The sequence below is a fragment of the Mchenga conophoros genome, linkage group LG7 (assembly GCF_057382185.1).
Source record: "Mchenga conophoros isolate Kocher_MC1m ecotype Shallow Benthic linkage group LG7, M_conophoros_male_GT1.1, whole genome shotgun sequence".
Taxonomy (NCBI): domain Eukaryota; kingdom Metazoa; phylum Chordata; class Actinopteri; order Cichliformes; family Cichlidae; genus Mchenga; species Mchenga conophoros.
The window spans coordinates 30,083,459-30,107,876 of NC_140532.1; the positions used below are offsets into that span (position 1 = coordinate 30,083,459).

The 24,418-nt window shown below is 40.8% G+C and overlaps 1 protein-coding gene across 2 annotated transcripts; it reads right to left on the reverse strand.

Moving 5' to 3' along the window:
- Positions 1–1,164: 1,164 nt before the first annotated feature.
- Positions 1,165–18,464, reverse strand: LOC146570379 (uncharacterized). 2 transcript variants are annotated; one of them, XM_085278810.1, is made up of 13 exons: positions 18,312–18,464; positions 18,095–18,207; positions 16,414–16,487; positions 12,352–12,550; positions 11,648–11,849; positions 11,394–11,562; positions 8,996–9,089; positions 8,867–8,902; positions 8,711–8,764; positions 8,443–8,570; positions 2,157–2,292; positions 1,855–1,925; positions 1,165–1,562 (listed from the first exon to the last, which is right to left on the reverse strand). In XM_085278810.1, exons 4-13 carry the CDS (start codon positions 12,545–12,547, stop codon positions 1,332–1,334), a joined length of 1,317 nt encoding a protein of 438 aa, XP_085134936.1. In that variant the 5' UTR covers positions 12,548–12,550; positions 16,414–16,487; positions 18,095–18,207; positions 18,312–18,464; the 3' UTR covers positions 1,165–1,331. The 2 variants fall into 2 exon arrangements, with proteins under 2 accessions (XP_085134936.1, XP_085134937.1); XM_085278811.1 differs by lacking the exon at positions 16,414–16,487.
- Positions 18,465–24,418: the final 5,954 nt, after the last annotated feature.

The following is a 24,418-nucleotide window of genomic DNA, read 5'->3' on the forward strand; positions in this document are numbered from 1 at the left end:
AACACGCTGCAACAGAAAAACCTGTTGGCTCATATTACAGCGAAAAAACTTCACAGAAAACCTGTAGGAACCTGTGAGACTGCTTTTTTTAAACTCTCTCTTTATAAACAATAGATTCTTCAGTAAAACTGTCACTGACTGCTGATTACTCTGGTAATCTCTGTCCAAACATTGAAGGACATGACTGTGCATGCAGCAGCTTGTAAGTTCTGCTGAACTGTGACACAGCAACACAATGTTTTTGTTTTGTTTCTTCAGAAAAGTGAAACAAAGAATGTATTTAAGTTGGGCAAATCTACATGCTGTGCTCTCACTTCCTTATATACTGAAGTTTTACTTCAAAATCACTTGAGGAAAATCCTGAGGTGTACGGTGAAAATGAGACTCCCACTCATCAATTTTAACAGCAGCGTTTTAACTTTCGTTAACATCTGAACCTGTTGTGTCGACCTTACAGCAGCGCTGAGTCTCCTGTTACATGTTACATGTCTTCAACCCTGATTATAAGAAATATTAGCATAGTATATTTTTTTCAGATGTGTAGATTAAATCCTGTTTCAAATTGATTTCAACTTTCTTCAGAATTGCAGATGCAGCATTTTTCCTCATGATGGCGCCGGTAAGTCTCCTCTCACATCTCTGGAAACTCCAACAAGCCACAAGAAGTAAATGTTTTAAAATGTGAGTAATAATGAGAAACCCTAAAGCAGAACTGAAACTCCGTCTGATAAATTAAATCTTTCATTAAAGGTTGCTTGGACTGAAATGTTTTTTTGATGGTTGAAAAATAAATGACTGTAACGTTTTCCAGATGGAGATCTGCAGGATGAAACCATAAACACAGAAAGTCCTCTTAAAAAGGGCATAAGGTTCAGTCCAGACTCTGACCCTACAGTTTCTATCGCCTGTTTGTGAGGACTGTCTCTGGAGCAGAGGGCACAATGTTTAGCCTCCTTCTCTGCATGCTGTCACTTCTTTTTCTTGTCTCTCAAGTACCAAATCTGATATATGATATTTCAAGAGATTAGTTCTATATCAATATTGTAAAAATAACTAACAGTAAACAAGCATGGAAACAGGGTCAGGGGCACAGAGGAGGGAACAGGACAGAACATAAAGGAGTGCAGCAAAAACTAATAAAATATTAAAACCATGAGCCGAACATAAAAGTATGAAGTTTTATTTATTTAAAAGTATATATATATTTTATTAGATTATTCTTTTTATTTTTGATCTTTGACAGATGAAAGTTCAGGAAACAATGGCAGAAACGTTCAAAGATGCAGAACGCTGCTGTGAAAACAGGTTAACAAAGATCACAGCAGCTGACATTAAGGGTTTGTTGTGGGCTGCATCAGGCTGAGTCCCTGCACAGCGAGGCACAGAACCTCCAGCAGAACCTCTGGGGGCAGCTCGGGCCGGTCCCAGCCGTCACTCAACTCTTTCAGCTTCTGATCGTTCAAACAGATGAACTCGGCCGCCCAGCGGAGCTCCCCTCCCTCCTGCAGGGGGACGGGCAGGGACTCTGGCAGTGTGGCCCGACCGTCCTTCAGACCATCCACCTGGAGAAGCAGAGAGGGAGCTGTTGTCTGATCAGATTCAAACATGAGGAAGACTCCGCCCACAGGCTGCTGATAGTGGGCGGAGCTGCTGCTGATGTGCTTTTACACGTGTGGGATTTTCTGTTTAGTTTTAGTTTATTCTTCTTCATTACAAAAACATGACAGACGATGCTTTAAGGTGTCAGATTACACATGTTCAGTGTGCTCAGTCTGTAGGATAAGGTGTGATCAGGCTGGCAGCTGTTGAGAGGAGCATGTAGATGAATGCAGATGAATGAGTGAATGGACCCACCAACTGGTTGAGCACTCTCAGAGTGTCTGGACTGCAGCAGGTCAGAAGTGGCGGCACTTCATCTGGCAGAGCTGCACAAACATGAAGAAGAAAGACAAAGTTTGATGACGATGTGATGAACTGAAACGCTTTGCTTCAGATGTGTCAATAAAACTGTGAGCTGAGCTCTCACACACTCCCAAATCACACCTGAACACCTTTATCTCAGCCCCACCACCTCCAGCTCACATACCACACCTGATGTGGAGGATCTACATGTTACTGGATGGGATAAATGTCTCAGAGCAGGTCAGCTGACTTACTGTCCAACGCGCTGACCAACAGGTGAACAGCATCCTTCACAGCAGTGGAGATGTTTGAAATATCGAGAAGGTCCATGAAGGAGGAGACAGCCTGAGACAAAGTGCCTTCAAATGCTCCATTACTGCAGTGATCCAACTGAGAGAAGCAGAGGATTATTAGTAGTAGTATCAGAGCAGGGTGGTGTTTAGTCATGGAGAACATAAAACTACAGTTATGTCCATAAATGTTTGGACAGAGACAACTTTCTTCTAATTTTGGTTCTGTACATTACCACAATGAATTTTAAATGAAAGAACTTAGATGCAGTTGAAGTTCAGACTTTCAGCTTTAAGTCAGTGGGTTGAACAAAAAGATGCATAAAATTGTGAGGAACTAAACCATTTTTAACTCAATCCCTCCATTTCAGAGACTAAGTATTTAGACAAATTAAATAACTGAAAATAAAATGTTCATTTCTAATACTCTAATGCTGACAAACCTTTGCTGGCAATGACAGCCTGAGGTCTTGAACTCATGGACGTGTTTCCTGCTTTTTGATGCTCTGCCAGGCCTCTACTGCAGCGGCATCGAATTTCTGTTTGTCTGTGGGCCTTTCTGTCTGAAGTTTAGTCTTCAACAAGTGAAATGCTCAGCTGGATCAAGATATGGTGGCTGACCAGGCCATTCAAGAATATTCCACTTGTTTGCTTGAATAAACTCCTGGGTTGCTTTGGGTGTAGGTTTTGGTTCATTGTCAATCTGTATTATTAAAAACCGCCCATTTAATTTGACTGTATTTAGCTGGATTTGAGCAGACAGTATGTCTCTGACATCAGAATTAATTCAGCTTCTTCTGTCCTGTGTCACATCATCATTAAACACTAGTGTCCCAGTGCCTACGGCAGCTATGCATACCCAAACCATCACACTGCCTCCATCGTGTTTTACAGATGTTGTGGTATGCTTTGGATCATGAGCTGTTCCACGCCTTCTGCATGCGTTTTTCTTGTTCAAAGAATACTTTTCCAGGACTGTGTTTGTTTGGTTTTTTTGAGCCTTTCTATTCCTGAGTCTTATGAGTGGCTTGGACCTTGCAGTGAACCATTTGCATTTACTTTCATTCAGTCTTCTCTTTATGGTAGACGGTGTAGTTCAGTTGGTTGGATGTTGTGAGGTTATGACCTCACAGCCCACTGCCCAGTTTCAGTCATTGTGCAAATTTACTGTTTATAAGATTGGGGAAACCTGCAGCCAGCTGAGAGTGAAGAAGTCACTTGGATGAGTGACAAAATGTTTCTTCCACTGAAAACACTTTGTCCAGGTGAACAGAATCCCCTTTTTGGGATTTCCTTACCTGGATGATTGAGCATGCATCAAGACATGAAATGAAGGGGTTTCTCTTCCCCATGGAAATGATTCTGTGATCATCCACCACTGTTGTCTTCTGTGGACCTCCAGGTCCAGGTGCTGAGTTCACGAGTGCTTTCTATCTTTCTCAGGATGTACCAAACTGTAGTTTTTGCCACTCCTGATATTGTAGCAATTGTTTTTTTCTTCTGTTTTTCCAGCTTAAGGATTGCTTGTTGCACCTGCATACAGAGCCGCACCTTGTTTGTTCGCAGCAAAATCGTCAAAATGCAAGCACCACACCTCAAATGATCTCGAGGCTTTTTATCTGCTTAACTGACAATGACATAACAAAGGAATTGCCCACATCTGCACATCAAGTAGCCTTTGAGTCAACTGTCCAATTACTTTTGTAATGTGTATACCCTCAAATGAAAGCTGAGAGTCTACATTTATGTCTGTTATATAACTATAATTGTAACATGTTTCAGTTAATGGGTAAAAGAAAAACTTGTGCCAGTGTCCAAATATATGGCCCTAACTGTACCTGCTGTCTGTAAAGCCCCAAGCCTGTTGTCAGTATTGGTTGTTGGGCCTGTGCATACATGATTGATAACCAGCAGCATCCATGGTTCCGATAGCTGAGAAATATCAGTAAAGAGCTTTTAGAAATATAATTAAGCAGCAATAACTTTAAGCGATCCTTTTAATCAGTTTCTCACGTTGAAGTGTATGGAACGCCAGGACTGCCATAATGAATTAATTAAATACACCATTAAATAATTAATTAAATGTGTCAATAATTAATTAAAATTGGAATTAATTAAATAAATAGTTATGACACATGTAATTAATTAATTATTGACACATTTAATTAATTATTTATGTATTTCACATTTTAATTAATTATTGACACATTTAATTAATTATTTAATGATATATTTATTTATTTCATTTTGGCAGTCCTGACGCCTGGCTCTCATCTTGAAATAATTTTATCTGTCAGCCTCACCCATCAAACTCAGGGGGCGGGGTTAACGCTGATCGAGTCAAAACCATTGCTTTGGCCTGGTGGCCATTGTTTCTAGCACACAACAACCGGCATGTGGAAACTAACAGAACTGAACTTTGAAAAACCCTGTTTGTGTGTTACCAAATACCGTTTTAATATTTTTTTTTAGCCGAGAATGTAGTGGTTTAATCTTCATGTGTCTGGTCGGTTTGTCAAGATACAGCCTCTTTGCAAAAGTGCTTCGATGATTTCGGAGATGTCTGCCCAGTCTCACGGCAAAGCGTGGGATAGACCCGCTCGCCTCGCAAGCAATCCCACCGACAAAGCGCAGGCCCCGGTACACAGCTGTAGTAACCCCCGCTGACTTCTTTTACTGAGGTTATATTTATCGGTGTTTTATTTCCTGATGTTCTTATGTGTCCTACGTGTTTCAGTCGCCAATTCTGAATTATAACTAACATTAAAAACATGTTTAAGGAGGAGAGAGCAAATAAATCTGTTTAACATCTGATCTTTGGGTTTTTGTTCAGTAATCAGCGTGACCTGTGTATAAACGCATAAAAGAGATAACGTTGGTGTTTCCGTCATGTAGTAACTGCTGGCTTTAACTGTACAAAGGTTGTTCGACACTATGAAACACATACAGACTTCATGATGTTCGGCTAATATTCTTATTGTGAATATTAATCATGAGGGTAAACGGCCCTGTACACCACGGAGCGAGGTCAGCATATCCACGATATCCTCAGCTCCATGAGTTAACACAGAGTTTCCCAGCTGACTATCTAACTGCCAACTATTCCAGAGACGTGAAAATATACAGCATAAAGAAAAGTGTAAGAGACTCAGCAGCAGATTAGAATAACAGTTATACATTTAATAAATCACCAAATGAATCCAAGAAACGAGCAAACCTGTTCCGACAATTTGAGTTTGTATTCCCTCAGCTGCAGACTCGCTGCTGTTTAAATGTTTGAAAAGGAAGATTAGATATAAACAAACGTCAAACATAGACTCAGTCTGCCTTCACATTTGATATGAGGCCAGCACGTATAGTGGCTGTGTCCTGTTTTAAGATCATACATGTAAAATTGTTGTCTGACCTCCGTCGATCCAGCCGCTCAGAGTCCGTGGTTACCATGGTTACTGCATAAGCAGCTATAATGTTAACAGCTGGCACTGAGAAAACCTACCGGCAGCATGGGTGTTTATGTTTTTCATTGCAAAAGAACTGTCTGAATGGTTAACTGAAGTTAACTTGGATAAATTATAGTTAAGGAGTATCACAGATAACGCCTACGTGAGCTGTGCGACTGTTCACCACTACACTGAAATCAGCAGGCTATTACTGAAATACACGTGCTATATCATAAACTATGATATAAATAGGGAGGTCCTACTAACATGTTTAGTTTTAAAGGACACCTTCCTGCCTTTAGTCTCCTTCATGAGCAGTATTACTTTTCTTCTAACATCCAGAAGTCTGCACGATGTGTTTCATAGTTTGTAACAAGCCTTTGACAGGTAAACATAACATGACCGAAAAAGCAAAAAAATGGTTCATTTATGTTTGATGTGTGTTTATTCCTCCCTAAATATCGTCGGTGAAGTTCGCCATGCACGTCAGATTTTCCTGCGCATTTTTTATACCTCTGCCAACAGAGAGAAAAAAAAAATCACATTCTAACAGACAGCTGGTGCTTAGAATACAGTTGAATAACTATTAAAAAACAGATGATATAATATTTCTGTCCAGGTTGCAGACTTCATGATGAACATGCTGTTGCAAACTCTGCTCCTCTCGGTGGAAATGCGCCTTCTCTTTCCTCTTTGTATAAAAACATTTTAAAAGTCAGTTTAATCTCAAAATTCACAGTTAAATCCAAAACACACCAGATAAAGAAAAGCGAATAGTTCAGTCTAACACATGTGCCAGTGAACCATTAAACGTCTGTGAAACTATGCAGTTATGAAACGTAACTTTAACCTCAGCCAAACCGATTTGCTCAGTTGTGAATAAAACAGCGAAGTAAACGTGACCCGACAGACAGAACCTGAGTGAATGAAGTCCAGCGTTTAACCACTGAGAGCTAAAACTCAGCTGAGGTTTCAAAGCTGTGTGCTGGTGATTGGACATCAGCCGCTGATGAAGCTGGTTCGCCTATAAAGTGCTCTGTAAGGAAACAAGCTCCAGCAGCTCTGCGCTCGGGGAAAACACTATATTTACTTATCTTGTGCAGAAAATTGCGCTGACATTGCTTTATATCGAGCACCGGCTGCCCAGTTAAACTGTGACTATCATCAGGTAACTAGGCGTGTTTCTTGAATTAGCAGCAGGTGTTAAACAGCTGACAGATGAGGAGGAGGATGCATGCAGGTAAACTGAGGGTCTGTTGAGCTGATCGCTGGTTTCGTGAGAAAAATGTCAGCTCGTTCTTTATGTTACAGAAGCACAGAGACACAAAACCAGGCGGAAAGAGACGATTGTTCGGTGAAAATGAGAATCTGCGAATGCAACATGTGGAACACGGAGAGTGGACTATGTAAACAAACCGGTTAACGTAACCCCCTCGGTGCACTCTGCATGCTAATTGTTAGCAGAGCTAGTGAAATCTCTGAAAACATCTGAGCACTTTTGCAAACATGTTCTATGTTGACAACTTGACCAGACATACGTTGCGACATTCGCAGCTAAAACACTGTTAAAAGTGTAGCTGGTGACAGAAAAACGGGGTATTTTAAAACTACACCACCACCATTGCTGCCTGTGATTTGATCTGCATTCTGGGATACCTGGCTGCCCCAAGTCTACACAAGCAATCGATTATCTAGGATCGACCTGTTTTGACTTACTTTCCACGGCAACCAATCAAATGTTAGAGAAGCTGCATGGGCAGCGTTAACCCCGCCCCCTGAGTTTGATGGGTGAGGCTGACAGATAAAATTATTTCATGATGAGAGCCAGGCGCCAGGACTGCCAAAATGAAATAAATAAATATATCATTAAATAATTAATTAAATGTGTCAATAATTAATTAATTACATGTATCATAACTATTTATTTAATTAATTAATTCCAATTTTAATTAATTATTGACACATTTAATTAATTATTTAATGGTGTATTTAATTAATTCATTATGGCAGTCCTGGCGTTCCATAGAAGTGGAGCAATTTTGCTTCACTCTTCTTAGTGCACTGAGGTTTGTGAGGATTTATTTATGCACAGGATTCTTAAGATCCTGCCACTCTTACAGTTTTCAGAGATGTGCTGATGTGCTCTGATCATTGACCTAGTTTTGATCTAAGCTTTAGCTGTGGGACAGATGGCCTCACATTTGAATCTTGAATACTCTGGTTATGGAGCAGTTTACAGTTTACTCTGTTCAGCTGCTTAGACATCTCAGCTGTGTTCTTGGAGTCTTGGAGTTTGTTCAGAAACAACTTTGCAAACCTAAGCTGAGCTTTTCCGTTCTTTTTAGAAAGAAGAGGCTTTCTTCAGGCAACCCTTCTGAACAAACCCCACATGTTCATTCTTTTTCTAATTTTGCTGTCATGAACTTAATCATTTAACCTAAGGCCTGTGGAGTCTGAGATGTAGCTCTTGGGTTTGTTGCAGTTTATCTGAGGTTACATGGTCTGACCTGGGATGTCCACTGGTGGGGTAACTGTAGCACTGTGTTAACACACCTGAATGCACCAGATCAGCAAACTGCCAAAACATTTGCTTTTATACAGGCACTCTCCTTTGCTGATAATCCGCTAGACTGATGCTTGTTTATTCTTGTGGAACCTCCATTCTCACGTGACTGCCTGTTTAACCATCTCTTCACTTTTTGTTCCTTGCAGTAACTGATGAAGCATCAGTTGAAGAATTAAGATCAGTGGGAGATGAAACCTCATGATGAGCACAAAGAAGCTTCAGATGTTGTAAACATTCTTCTTACTGTTTGCTCCAGCAGAGAGAGAGTATCCCCATCCTCAGCAAGCTCGCTGAGCTTCTTCAGTAGATCATGACGGGTCGACTCAGGAAGATCTGCCAGCGGCTGCAGAAAAGCATCCTTCATCTTTAGTTCTGCGGCAAACACAGAAATAGCAGAACTGATACGATCACACTCAATAAATTAAAGCAGAGTTTGTGCTGTAGGTCCCAAACTCCAAAAGCTTCACTCTGATTAATTCAGAACAGGGAAAAGCTCAAACTGTCAGACACACCTTCTTTAATCTGTTGTAGCATCGCACTCTCTATGTCATCGCCAAAGAGTCCATCTGAAAACAGACCTCAAGATTATTAAAAGTGAGAAAGACTTCATGTTGATGTGAACATTAAGACAAACATGGCATCAACTTCAACCACACACAGCAACATACCGAGGGCACCTCGAGTCCAGGGTTCACACGAGATCTCTAAATGAGAGCAAAGGACAGAAATTATACTCAGTAACACACACACACACACAAACACACACACATGCAATCAACACAGTGTTGTGCTCTTACTTAGCTTCTCATCCTCTATCTTTATCTCCACCAGGCCGTAAGCAAAGGTGGATTTTTCTGGAACAGTGAAGCTTGTCTTCTCTTTTCTCTGGCCCTAAAAACATTTACTTTTTGTTAAATTACACATAACTGCACAATCAATACACAAGCATAGAAGAAACACTATCATTGTTCTCCATTTGCCACACAATTTAGATGATCTTCAGTCCATTTCCAAGAGTTTTGGAGACCTTTGGTCTGAAGTTGCTGAGGTGAAGGGATCAGGTTTACAACAGACTGCTTGAATTCTTCCAAACATTTTAAAGAGCTGCTGCAGCGTGAACACCCAAATTCTAAAGCTGCTGCCCTCTTGTTGTTGGAACTGACAGCAGCCTTTGACGTGGTCGACCATGATATCCTGCAATCACAGCTGGAATCATATGATGGCCTAATAGCGTTTGCTCTTCAGTAGTTTTGGTCCTTATCTGGAAGGACTTTTTATGTCAACATGGGCCATCACAGCTCCAAAATAGCCCCCCTTAATTATGGTGCACCTCAAAGCTCTAGTTTGGGTCCTGCCTTGTTTGCACTGCATATGTTGCCACTGGGATCTGTTTTCTCACAGTACAACCTTTCTTCACTTTCTTCTTTTTTCACTATTTTGGAGATGACTTTGAGATCTATCTGCCTTTAAAAGCAGGGACAGGCCCACTTCAGTTATTATTATGTTGCCTTGATAGTGTTAAACAGTGGATGTCTTTAATTTTTTATTTATTTTTTTATTAAATGAAAACAAAACAGAAGCTGTCATTTTTGGTAGCTTCATTAAGCCCATTGACAGCAGTCCAGGCCCCTTATCCTCCTATTGTAAGACAGTGGTTAAAAACCTCGGTGTGTACCTTGATGGTTGCTTTAAACTGTGTAGGCAGGTGAGTTCAGTAGTCCAATCCAGCTTTTTTCATTTAAGACAGCTAGCCAAGGTTAAGCCGTACCTTCCAGCTAATGTCTTTGAACGTGTTATTCATCTCTTCATTACTTACAGACTGGACTACTGCAATTCTTTGTACTTTGGTTTGGACCAGGCCTCTCTTTATCGTCTCCAGTTGGTCTGAAATGCAGCTGCTCGTCTGCTAACTGGCACTAAACAGAAGAAGCATATTATCCTGGGTGTGGCCTCTCTACATTGGCTCCCTGTTCCTTACAGGATCCAATTTAAATTTTTACTTTTTGTTTTTAAATCATTTAACGGCCAAGCGCCTTCTTACCTATTTGACCACCTTTATATTTATGCTCCAGAAAGAACCATGAGGTCCAAACTAACCTTAACTATTCAACAGACTAAACTTAACTATCGTGGACACAGAGGCTTCTGTGCGGCAGGTCCCAAACTCTGGAATTGCCTTCCTCTTAATATTAGATCTGCACAAACATTCAAACATTTTAAATCGTTACTAAAGACACACACTTAAGTCTGGCTATTAACACACTCTGACCTAAACATTTTTGGTTTTAACAGCCTTAGTTGTTGCTGTTGTTTTAGTTTTTTTAATTGCTTTTCTATAGTTTACTGCATCACTGCATTTTATTTATTTTAGTGGCATTTTACATTGTTAAGCACTTTGTGCAGCATGGACTGTTTGGAAATGTGCTATATAAATAAACTTGACCTTGACCTTAAATGTTACACACAGCTCCATCAGATGATGTCTACAATGGTTCTTGCTGCAGAGCATCTGTTTATGTGCCACTCTCCGGTAAATAATGACATCACTCTAATAAAATGACCTGGCTACACCACGGGTCAGGCCTGGTGCCAGGGTTTACAGTGCTGGGTATTCTGCCTGCTTGTTAGCATTGCAGTGTAGGAACCAGGAAACCGTGGAAACCGTGCTCTGTGGCAAATGCTGTTTTCTAAATAGTAATTTGGGAATTATGCTCTTCATAGTTGTTGAATTTTTACACAATACTTATTTTTATGACTTTAACCAGTCTGCTACTCAGGAGTTTATTTTTGGGGGGTTATACAGGAACTTGTTTCTTCCTCAAATGTGGCCTTGAAATAGGCCTGCCAGGGACGTTTATGACCACAAATAGCCTTTGAGTTCCTGAAGTGGAACAAAGTGAGTGGAGTCCTGCGGAAGTGGATTGGATTCCCAGAGTCCTGATGTCCGCAGAATCAGTTTTGATTAAACAATGAGGCAGAAGTTACCAACAGTCTACTGAATACGTAAAGAATTCCTGATTCAAATTCATTAACTCGATCACTTTAATCACTACAGACAAATCATGCTGCACCTGCACTCTGGACAGTTTGTTCTTCACAAACAAGTAATCAATTCATTACCAATACAGCTCAAACATGAGTTACTGAAAACAAAGCTGAGCCCAGAATGTCTTCATCCTTTGGAGATTCACTCACCTTTGCAAACAGACTCAGTATCTTTATGCAGGAGGCTAACAAGGACCCATCCCTCGTGCACTTTCTAATAAGTGTGACAGGAGAAGAGTTGTAAATTGTCTGGTGAACAAAAGCCAGTTTATCCTTCGTTTTCAGTGCCAGCAGGTTCACTTTGTCTGTTTTTATGGTCCTGGAAACAGGAAGCAGCAGCAGAGAGTAAAAAGGTTAGCGCATGTTTGGAAAACAACGATCGCTGAGCAGAGACAGAGCCCTACCCGTCACTGAGCGCGCTCCTCAGGGCTTTAAGGTCGACTTTCTTCGACATCATGTTGACGGGCTGAACTAGTCCATCCATACTGTCAGTGCCTGCATTCACTTCAGCTTCATACACACCAATGTCTTTTCCACCTAACCCTCCTCTCCCGCTCGTCTTTGTTGAAGTCATGAAATTACTCACAAAGGGCTCATCTGTGCACTCTGGAGGGAGAAAGGAGCATCACTTACACATGATACAGTCGTTCTATATATTATGAGGTCAATGTACCACAACACACAGGTCAGCTTAATGAGGGGGAGTTATTTAGGAGACAGAGGCACACCCACCGCCACCTCTGGTATAACTGGAGCATAAAGACACACACTCCCAGCTGATTCTCCCTTCTGTGGATTAAGGAATGTATTAGTTCACTGTGACACTGGTGAGCCTGTTTGCCTTGCAGGTCACAACCCATCATCCTCTGTCTTACTTTATCACCCTTCCTTTCTTTCTGGCAAAAGTATGGACGATGAGGGGCAGAGATGTAGGCCCTAGCGCCAATAGCTGGCCCATCTGAATAAGATAGATTCTGTGAATTAAGGTCAGCATGTGAACTACAGTATTATATCATCATCACCAGGCCAATGGGACTCAGTCAGAAAAAAGGTGTATTTATATTGTGTGACACAAAATATGTGTGTGTTTATGCATCTGAATACACACCTGGGCTGAAGTCTTCCACCTCCATGAGCTCGGGCAGACTGAGTTGCATTATCTTGTACTTTTGCACTGGCCAGAATTTTCCTTTGCTGACTTTGACCAGAGTCAGCAGATCTACTTTCTTGATTAGGCTCTCATTATAGATGAGCTCTTTATCTCCCACCTTGTCAATCAGTTTTTTGGCCTCAGCTGCAAACATCTTCTGTGGAGACAATAAAACAAACACAGCTGTTTTCAATTCACTGCATGGATTTCTTAATGGTTAATTTGCAGATTTATCCAAATGCTGCAAAAATGATCAACTTTTCCTGCGTCCAGGAAAAGATAGGACACTGTCTAAGATGCAAATCTGAAAGAATGCAGCCATTTGCAAATCCTTATAACCCAATATTTAATATAAAAGAGTAAAAATAAAGCTATGTTTCTCTGATCGTTACCAAAACATTGCAGTATGGAGCCACTCAAAATGCTAAAAGTTCAACATATTAAACACTGAAACTGAGAAATGTTGTGTCTGTGAAAGGTATCTGATTACAGCACGTCACTCAAAACCATCTGAAAAACAGACACGATTTATAACCATTTAAATATTTCTATTTGTGTCTCTCAAACTTTTAGTGTTCCCGTTCTCTATGACAGTTGTTCTAAAATGTTCCAATTCTTTCGACCATTTCATACAAATAGGAGTTAACCTCCAGTGAACTGTTTTCATCAGCATCAGTATTTTCCTAATCGCCTATTTTATTTATCCACAGTTCACTAAAAACATCAGAATGTTGTGATAGGAAGTTGAAATTATAATCAAATCTAAGTAAATTTATTAACAGGTTCAGTAAGCAAACTCATTAGTCCTGTTTTATACTCTTTACATTGACTCCCAGAAGAGATACCAAGCACTCCACGGCCAGGCTTCAGCCTTATTGAACACTCTGCTGCTCACAGACTCATCGTACCAGATGGAAGCTGGAGGAGAACGCAGCCTTTCAGTCTGTAGCTCCAAGACTGAAACATTTTTGTTTAGTCAGGTTTTTCTGATGTTCACTCTATTCTGCGGCTCAACTTGTTTTTCTATAATATATTATTTTACTCTATTTTGTTGTACAGTGCTTTTTCTGTGTGTTCTAAACAGGGGCGGAGCGTGGGGGTGGCTTACTGGGCTTAAGCCCGGGTCTTTTTGTCAGAAGCCCGGGGTCTTTTGGAGTGTAATTTTTCATAGTTAGATGCCTGGCTGACAACTGTATAAAACAAAAAGTACACACAATATTCGAAGCACATAGTGCACACTGTGGGAATTTACGACTGTGCGTGAATCCCCCCTGATATTGGTATGATCCGAGCTCAGGTTTCACAAAGCGAGTTTAGATTAATACTGAGTGAGTTACTATGACGACACACTCCGTGAAGCTAACCTGCCCCCTAGCAGGTTTACTTCAACTAACCCTAACTTTCTCCGCCTCTTTGTCGGAAACCTGACTGTAGGAAGTGTCGGACATGGCGTGTCCCGTCCTTGAAGAGCCAGTAGATGTTGAAGCCCAAATTCTCCGCAGAGCTCTCCGCCGGGAGAGAGTGATTAGAGCGCGTTTGGACATTTTATCATTTCCTGATGATTTCCTGTGTGAACGTTACCGTTTTTCAGCACAATCTATAATTTATTTGAATAACATTCTCAGGCCTAATATTGCTCATGTGACACATCGTCGACATTCTCTCAGTCCTGTACATATTATTTGTATTGCACTTCGGTTTTTTGCAAACGGGAGCTTTCTGTATAATATTGGTGACGCTGAGCACGTTTCCAAGGCTACCGTCTGTCGGGCAGTCAGGAATGTTACAGTTGCACTGAAACGTCTCCTGTACTCGTTTGTGGTGTTCCCCGGTCATAGACCCACAAGATTTATCAAAGAGGGATTCCACAAAATTGCAGGTATCAGGATGAACAAAACTTAATTCATGATGTGGTGATACTTGAACTACTACTTAAATTTTACATTTGTTCTCACGGTTCCCAGGCGTGATTGGCTGTATAGATGGCACTCACATTCCAATCATTGCTCCTTCAGTAAATGAAGGAGACTATGTGAACAGGAAGTCTTTCCACAGCATTAATGTACAGGTACATAGTTCCCTGTAGCATTTCAAACTAACAAATTATTTCATTATAGTAATGGATGCTAATTTGTGTTCTCTGCACTGTGAAGATCATATGTGATGCTGCCAACATTATCACAAATGTGGAAGCCAAGTGGCCAGCCTCTGTGAGTGGTGGTGGTGGAGGACCCCCACCTGTTTTTCGGGCCTCCGCTTTTTTTCTGTTGGCTATAACGGGTCACATTTGAGCATACAGAGTAAGCAAATATGTACTTGTAATGTGCTCAGATAATTTCAATAAGTGCTTACAGAGGGGAAATTAATGTAGCCTCTAACTGCAATTGATTTACATCGGACAAACAGACCAAGCACTATGGCTCATAATACAATTACACCTTACCTGTTTGGACTATATTTTTATATTTCATTTTTACTTGCTGCCAGGAACGTTTGGGGCCTGTTGGGTTGCACCTGCGCTCACATCACATCACAAAATAAAATGTATGAAATAAAAAATAAAATAAAATATAATAAAATATAATATAATAACGTGTTAAATGGGTGGAAATCCCTAGATCAATGTTTAAATTAACACTCACGCATTGACTCTGTCGGCTATGTTTTGCCATGCATGCTCCCTGTCTTTTGCAGCTGAGGCTGTGTTACTTTTTTCCTGTGGAATTTGCATGTTATCGGCATATGCTGCCATCAGAATTTCGGCCTCAAGCGCTGTAAAATACATTGACCGCGCCTTCTTTCCCTCCGTCTCCATGGTGACTCGCTTAATCTGTGCTCCACTAATCAGGGCTTTATGTATCCTCGTGCGCGCGCGTAACTTGGGGTTAAAGCAACTCCGCGTTGATTGAACTAATTGTTATCAGCCTTTCTGAAACCGAATATTCCGAGTTGGACAGTTCGGGGTTACTCAACCCTGAGTATCGTTTTTCACTCTGAGTTTTCTAAACCGGCTTCCTGAAATAGGGCCCAGATTTTGAACTGTTGTAGTCCTGTTTTAATTCCGGATCAGTTCTGGGTCTGGTTGAATTGGGGTTTAGTCCTCGTGTCTTGATACAGCCCCGACTTTGTTCTGCCTTGCTGCTTAATTAAAAAACTAGTTTAAGGTGTCCTGCATGTGTGATATATATTTTTCCCTATATGAAGTCATTCTTTTTTTAACAAAACTCAAAACAGAGCCTATTAATCTTTCAGTCATTTCTGACCCCCCCCCCCCAAAAAAAATAAAAAATAAAAATCCCACATGCATACTACCCTTTAGGGCTAAGCCCCGGGTGTTTCTAATGTCTGGCTCCGCCCCTGGTTCTAAAAAGACTACTTTCTTAAAAATAGAAATAAGATAAGATAAGATAACCTTTATTAGTCTGTATGGTGTATGGTGTATGGTGCTGCATCGATTCCTACAAACACTGAACCCTCTCATTCTCTTCAGCGATGACCTCATGGTGGTGTGATCTGAAGGTTTTCTGTAGTTATTACTAAATTATTTCAATTCTAAATAATTTCTCATCTTATTCAGATATGTACAGTCTGCTCTGAGCAGAGACTTTGTCACTTAATCTGCACATACAAGTGTTTCCTGTGCAGATGTCACACAAATATCTTCATTATCTCATGTTTAATCTTTGGTGAGATATCCGCATTTTTACAGACACAGAGTTTATAATCAGCTGAACTAGTTTTTAACAAAATACAAGTGTCTCAAATGATGTGTTCACTGATCACACAGCAATCAGGAAACCCATTAGCGCTACAGACATAAACAAGCTTAAGCTCAACAGGGATGCACACACTGATCCTTCAGTAATAAAGCGCTGTTTCACCTGCACTGCAGGATTACGACTGTAGCTTACAGTGGTGGGCGCAGACACCACTAAAACACCTTGTTGTTTTGGTGTCACTCTGCTGCCTAAAATAACACGAGGTAAGCTGAAACACAGAGCTAGGAAACACTAGTCTTACCGTGCTCGTCCTCAATGCCAATTAAACTGTTGTTTCGCTTTCTCTGCAGCTTCAGGAGTATCAGGGTCCTCGACCTACAGGAAATGAGTAGTGTGGTGTTTTTAACCTCAATGCCTGCAGAGTTCAACAGCTGAAAGTTACACTTTTCAAAAACAGCTACCCTCAAAGGCTATAAATTTATTATAAATGACACCTTATTGCACTGATCATATAAAAAGCCATGCTAAGAAATCATATAAAAGCCTTGCTATAATCTGCCTGCAGTGGTTCTTTTATCTGTGGCTCTTATCAGGATAAGAGAAAACAGAAGTTGTCAACTGAATTCGCCTGCCTGTTGTTTATTAACTGCTGATAATCAGCTGCATATCAAAGAAGTGCACGAGTCTTTTAGGAGGAGGATGCATGGCCTTCACTCAGTGGGTTCTTAAAAAAAGGCTGGGTGTGGAAAATTAGTCACAAAGTTCACAGTTTGGGTGTTCGCGTGAAAAAGGGAACCTGAGTGGTTATATGAAAAAAAAAGTTTCTAAATAAACTTTAAAAACAGGAAGTAAAAAAAACCACCAACATAATAGGAAATGCTTGAACACCATTAAACAGTCAGTAACATCCTCTGACTGCACGCTTAACTGCTTATTTCAGAAACGTGGTTTGGGATGTGGCGTCTGATTTCATCATGGATTCTTTGATTAATGAGCTTCCGACTCTTGTTAATGGAGCCGCTCACTAGTATGATGAAGAAAATACTACATTTCAAAGGCCAATTATTAGTATTGTCACTGAATTATTGCATGGTAAATATTTCTGATGATGGACTCATATTGTTTGTCAGCAAACAAATAAGCAACTTAAAACTTTCCTTTGAGGCAAAAAAATAAAGCAAACAAGAAGCTGAGAGCGCAAAGCTCCAGCGGGCAGCATTCACCCTTTAAGGAAACAGTATTCATCTGTTCTCTCTTGTCTTTTTAAACAGACTCTATCAGCGCCTGAATGTAACAAACACAGTTACTGTCTGACTATCGACACCAGGTTACATCAGGATGAACCACATAACATTAACAACATTACACACAAATATCGTGTGGGTGTAGGTGATGGATGATAGGTACTGATTAATAATATTACACTACAGTATATTTCTACCTAAGCAGGAAGCTCATTCTGTTTCTGCTTTCTTTAAACATATATCACATTTAACACATTTTCGAGAAACTTGAAAGAAAGGCGCATGTGCAATGTAAAAGTGAGGTCAGAGGTCAAATGACGTGACATGATGTTTTAAATGTCTATATAATGACAACACACAGCACACTTGTAAGAATCATAGCCTCTAAGTTCAACAGCTTTTTGTCCACTTTTGTGGGGGAAAAAAGCAAATTTTAATCAGAATTCATTAAAATCTCATCGTGTTACAGACAGAATGACGGCACACCCACAAACACTACCAAAAAAAACGTTTAGTCTCTATCAAACATTCATCAAATTAAATGATATGATTTTAATTGGTGTCAGAATTGTGTAGAGTCACTGTGTTATTTTCATTTTTTTAACACCTGCACACATCTAAGTATGAAAAGTAGACTACAGGTAACAGAAGATGTCAGCAGGTCTGAATACAATGCTGCGCCAGGCTGACTGAAAGGAAACATGATGGTGAAAATGAATCAATAAAAGGAAAACATACCAGAAGGCAGGCGATGTCCGAGCTTCAGCTAAACTCGAAGCAAACACAGAAAGAATCGGGCAGAAGCAGACACGTCAGGAGCTGCCATCACACTGGACAGTGTTATCATCCATCTGAGACAGAAAGAAGCACTTATGCAAATCAAGAGGAGGGAGGGAACTCTGAGCCACAGACGTTTGAGTGTTAGTAACATAGTGTTAAAGTTTGACCCGCTTACCTCAGCTCAGCTCTCCTCTCCCATCTTTACATCCCATCACAAGCTGACATCCGCTGTGGATGAAGGTGCAGCGTCATTAGCAGATCAGGGATTTTAACCCAGAGTGAGACTTTATTGTGTTGGGAGACTTTAACAGAGTCAGAATGAAGAAACTTTTTCCAAAATACTATCAGCTATCAGCAGATTTTCCTTTTTCCTACAGGAGGCGGTCAGACAGGACGTTACAAAGTCCTCCCTGTAAGCTGCCAGCTCATGGACTGAGCCGTAAACAGGAAAAAGTGACTCATGTTATTATCAACGATCACATCCGTCCAGCCCTGCGGCTGCTCTGCTTGTTACCAGAGCTGGACTGGGACAAAAAATTGGCCCGGGCATTGACTAGAGACCGGCCCCCCAGGTGTTATAGGAAAAGCCATAAAGCCTTTGAATGAAAACAGACGCTGTTGTGACAGTGATGTACAGTCTTGTTGGTATATGTATGATTTCTATACATTTTACATCAGATAAAAACTTTGGTTGTAATCTTCAGATAATTATTTAATAACAGACATTTTAAATGAGAATAAGAACATATTTCTTTGTGCCCCCCTTTTCCCTGTTAATGCCCTACCTGGCCCCCTGGCAACACTGTGCTAGACCCGCCCCTGCACAGTTACCAGCTGTCAGCTACTTAGAAAAGGATCCTGGTGTTATTTGTCTCTCAGAAACAGTTCATAACTTCCCTTGAACTCATTCATGTCACCTAAAAGGTAAACCTGTTTCTCCATCACAGCTCTGATGATTCAGTAAGGACATCTCCTGGTTTCATCTTCATGTTTCCCTCTCACCACATATTCAAACCGACATCATGACCAGCAGCTTTTACAGCTGTGGCTCCAGCAAACATCAGCTGATACTAGAAAGTAATATTAAATAAATTCTAACAACAGCTGATCAAGCTTAAAAGTGCTGCTGTTGTTTAATGCGCAAATGAGCTGCTGTGGCGATCCCTGAAAGGAGCAGAAAGAAGAAGATTAACTAAATATCAGTGAGCAGTGATTTCTGCTTCTTACTCCCCTTTGTTTCCTCCTCCCTGCCCTGCTGTGCAATTACCTGCTCCACCCTGACACGCTTTACCTGTGTCTGTCTGTGTGCTCTGTGACCTGACCTTACAGAGATGATGTTCTGCTGTCTGTGAAGGTTAGCAGCATTACCGAGCTTCAACCATGGTGACAGCAAACAAAAAGACACCTGACACAGGGACCCTGCTACAGGGACAGTGTCACGGGAACGCCTGCCAGAACAAAGATTTCTGTGCCCACCGCAGCAGGAGGTGGACAGTAACTGTTTTATGATGAAGTTTTCCTAAATAAAGGCTTAACGCTGACTTTGATAGAGATGATGTGGTGTATTTAACCTGTTATTTAGCTGACACATGCACTTTGAGGAGCTGACAGCTCTTTGAAGTGCGTGTTTCTGCTTTTTAGAGTTTTGTGTTGGGGTAATAAAAACCAGTAAAAACTTTTTCATATATGTGGGCATGTAAGATTAACATCGCCCTCCATCTTGGGTTAGGGACACAGTTTGGCTTACACAGAATTGTTGCCTGTTTGTGAAGCCGAAGGGAAAATCTCTGAATAGAAAAACTGTGTTAAAGGCCAAAGTGAGTGAAGGAAGCTTCATCTGAAAAATAACACCTTCTCGTTTCTTAACCACGCGTCAGTTTTCCTTTGATGTGTGGTTAAAATGAAGCAACACTGAAGAAAATGGAGGCTTATAAACGTCGACATAGTTGTTCTTTTTTCACATCTGCAACCTCTTAAAGACCTCTTAGCTCTGTGTTTGTTCTTGACAAGAAAGAAAACTGGACTGTGGTTTATTGTAAAAACGTCTTTCATGCTGAAGTCAGTTCCTGTAAAGTGAAAGTTTCTTTAAGCTCTGCTCATCTGGCTCAGGTTTTGATTATTGTTTATATGTTTGTGTTTTTGTCTTGCTGTTATTTACTGTTTTACTTCATGAAGTAATGAATTAGTTTCATAGTCGTGCTGCTGCCTTGTTGTTAGATCTTTATCATTTGTGGTTTATAGTTTTCTACTCTCTGTCTGTAATGGGTTTTACGATGAAGAGCCAAGCTAAATAATAAATAGAATGAAACAATAAAATTCTCTTTATACTCTGCGTGTTACTGAGCTTTGACTTCTTCAGACTTTTGTCTTCTTCAATTCAGGTTCTGTCAGAAACCTCAGCTCTGCTTCTGAAGGTCAAGTCTGAGCGTCTGTGAAGGTTCTCAGTCATCCAGGTCATCGCAGTCTAAGGAGCTTGGAAAGAAAAGCGTCTGGACTTCTTTAAGTTGCTTGAAGACGTTTCACCTCTCATCTGAGAAGCTTCTTCAGTTCTAAGGTCAAATGGTGGAGAGTCCCAGATATAAACCTAGTGGGAGTTTCCCCCCAAAGAGGGACCTGATGATCCTCTACCTAATCACATGAGCCGAGGTGTGAAACGGGTGTGGGTCCCAATCAGCCAGAGTTTCGGGTGAGCTCATTGTGAAACCTGGCCCCACCCTTTCATGTGATTTCCTGAGGTCAGATGGCCCAGGATGTGAGTGGACGTTAAGGCGTCTGGGGAGGGATCTCAAAACTGGATTATAGATGGCAGACAGTTGGTGTCGTAAACCACCACCTCTGTCAAGTCTGAGCATATTTAGTCTACAACAACATGCATATCATACATGATTACATATTTACAGCCAGTTAATGATCCAACAGGCACGTAGAGGTCTGTCAGTGTCCTCATCTATCTGTGCACTCTGAAATTAACCTGTGATCAGGCTGTGGTTTTGCTACTTTTCTCCTGGTGTTCATTTCCACAGAGTTTAGCTGCTGCATTGACCTGTCAGCGCCCTCTGCTGGACAGAAACAAGCATAGAGGATAGATGTAGACTTAATGCCACACAGGCGAAACTCACTCGTGTTACAGAAGCACAGAGGTCAGCAAGAAAAGGTGAGTTAGAGTTATATCACGCAACAAAAGGAAAAAGTGTGTGTGTGGGGGGAACTATTTACTATATACAAGTGAAATTTCTAATCTACATAAATGGTTATCAATACCTCTGCCTCCTTTTTACTTCAGACAATCTGATTTGACTTTTCAGAGTAGATTCAAATCTGCAGGGAGGCGCTGTGAAGATTAGACACACAAAAATAAATAAATAAATATTATAAGGCAGTGAGTGTTAATTTCTCCAGTTAGCAGTAGGCAGGGCTTTTCTTGTGAATAGTGGGGGAGAGTAAACATATTTTGCACATGACTTATTTACTGGTAAATGGCCCTCCACGTCTTAGAAGTTGCCTGAAGCGAGGTAGCTGAAGAGTCTCAGCATCTTAACACTGAAGGTGGATTAATGTGGTGCTCAGGTGAAAGGTGGAGCTTCCTTTGGAGGTTTTTCCAGGCACGCCAAACTGGGATACCATACCATACCATACCAACTTTATTTCTAAAGCACTTTAACATAAAACCAGAGTTTCACAAAGTGCTGTACATGTTAATAGCATACGTAAAGAAAATTAAAATGAGATACAATAAAATAAATAGATACAATAAATTGAAACATGTTAAAACAAATTGAGTCAACCCCTCTAATCAATGCCAAAGGCTTCAGCGAATAAATATGTTTTAAGAAGACTTTTAAATTCAGAGGGAGAAGAGGCCTGCCTAACATGCAAGGGCAGATCATTCCACAACTTTGGAGCAGCTACAGCAAAAGCACGATCACCTTTAAGTTTATACTTAGTTTTCGGTACCTTAAGGAGTTGCTGATTGGCGGACCTAAGGGAACGGGCAGGTGTATATGGTTGTAGTAGCTCCGAGAGGTAGGGGGGGGCCAGGCCATTAAGAGATTTAAAAGCAAATAAGAGAATTTTAAAAACAATCCTAAAATGTACAGGTAGCCAGTGGAGTGAAATTAAAATAGGGGTAATGTGCTCAAACTTTTTTGTTCCAGTTAAAAGACGTGCTGCAGCATTTTGCACAACCTGCAGGCGCCTAATGGACGCATCACTAACCCCAAAATAAAGTGCGTTACAATAATCCAGCCTAGAAGTAACAAAGGCATGGATTACTGTCTGAAAATGCTTTTTCGATAAGATAGGCTTTATTTTGGCTAATTCCCTCAAATGAAAAAAGCTAGATCTTACAACAGCTCTGACCTGGCTTTCAAGTTTAAGATTTGCCTCTATTTTAACTCCCAGATTAGTGATGACTGGTTTAACATACTGTGCCAGTGAACCAAGATCTATAATAGTGGCCTCAGAAGCGCCACCAAAAACCATCACTTCTGTTTTCTGTTCATTAAAATGTAAAAAGTTCAAAGCCATCCAAGTCCTTATTTCATCAAGGCATCTGAGCAGCGGGTCTACTGAGAAGCCATTTATCTTTTTAAGTGGGAAATAAATCTGGGAGTCATCGGCGTAGCAGTGGAAAGAAATCCCATGTTTCCTGAAAATAGACCCAAGGGGTAGGAGATATAGAGAGAAAAGAAGCGGGCCTAAAACTGAACCCTGTGGAACCCCACATTGAAGAGAAGCAGTAGAGGATACAAACTCCCCTAGTTTCACAGAGAAAGTTCGCTCTGCCAAATAGGATCTGAGCCACTGCAGTGCGGTACTCCGCATACCCACCAACTGCTCTAAACGGGAAATTAAAATATTATGATCCACTGTATCAAAAGCAGCAGTTAAATCTAACAGCACAATAATAACACAGTCACCTGAGTCATTTGCCAAAAACACATCATTAAAAACTCTTAAAAGGGCAGATTCAGTACTATGTAAAGCTTTAAAACCAGATTGGAAAACTTCTAAAATACCGTGTTCTTCTAGGAAGGACATTAATTGCTTGTAAACTACCTTTTCAAGAATCTTTGAGATAAAAGGCAGTTTGGAAATAGGTCTGTAATTCGCAATAATATCAGGATCAAGAGCAGGTTTTTTGAGTAGAGGCTGAATCACTGCATGTTTGAGATTGACAGGTACAACACCAGAGGACAGACTACTATTTACAATGGATTGTACAGCTGATGCTATAGTGAGAAAAACCTCTTTGAAAAATCGAGGAGGGAGAGCATCATAAGGGGAACCTGAGGGCTTCATGTGAGCAACCAACTCCTGCAGGCAGAGCATGGAAACTGGCTCGAACCTGTCAAAGACAGCAGAACTAGGGGCAGGGGTAGAAGGGTCGGGAACGGACTGGGGAGTCTGTGCTTTGACAGATAGCACTTTATCAATAAAAAAGTGTAGGAAGTTTTCACAAATTTCCTGAGAAGACTCGACAGAAGACTGTGGAGCATGAAGGACCATGTCAATAGTCTTAAATAAGACATGAGGCTTACGACAATTTGCCTGAATAATAGTAGCGAAATGTTTCCTCTTAGCATCTTTTACAGTTTTCTGGTAAGAATTCCAGTAATCTTGTAACATTTGGTATGACACCTGAAGTTGATCCTTCTTCCATTTACGTTCAGCTCTCCTGCACTTTCTTCTGGCAGCCCGGGTGTCTTCATTCAGCCAGGGTTCAGATTTGGCTTTAACTTGCTTAAGCTTAAAGGGGGCCACTGAATCTAAAGCAGTTTGGCAGACAGAATAAAACCACGTACTCAGTTCTTCTGTATCATTGCATATGAAATCAGGAAGGCCGCCGTTCTGATTAAAAACAATAGAGAACTGTCCAGCAGAGGAAGGGTTAAAAATACGACAGCTCCTAGCAGCAACAGGAGGAAGATTAACTTTAGTACAAGGAAGGAAAACCTCAAACAGGACAGGCCTATGGTCTGACCATACAACATCACAAACCTCTAAGTTAGAGACAGGTAAATTGTGAGTTAAAACAAGATCCAACGTGTGCCCATATTTTTGTGTAGGCACAGACACAGGTTGCACAAGATCAAAAGAGTCAATAAGATTTAAAAAGTCCTTTGCCATTGGCTTGTCAGGGCAGCACACATGAATATTGAAGTCCCCAATAATAAGGACATGATCATATTTTGGCATAATTTCAGCCAACAGATCAGAAAAGTCATTTAAGAAGTTCTTATTGTATTTTGGGGGTCTGTAAACCACAGCACAGAGCACTGT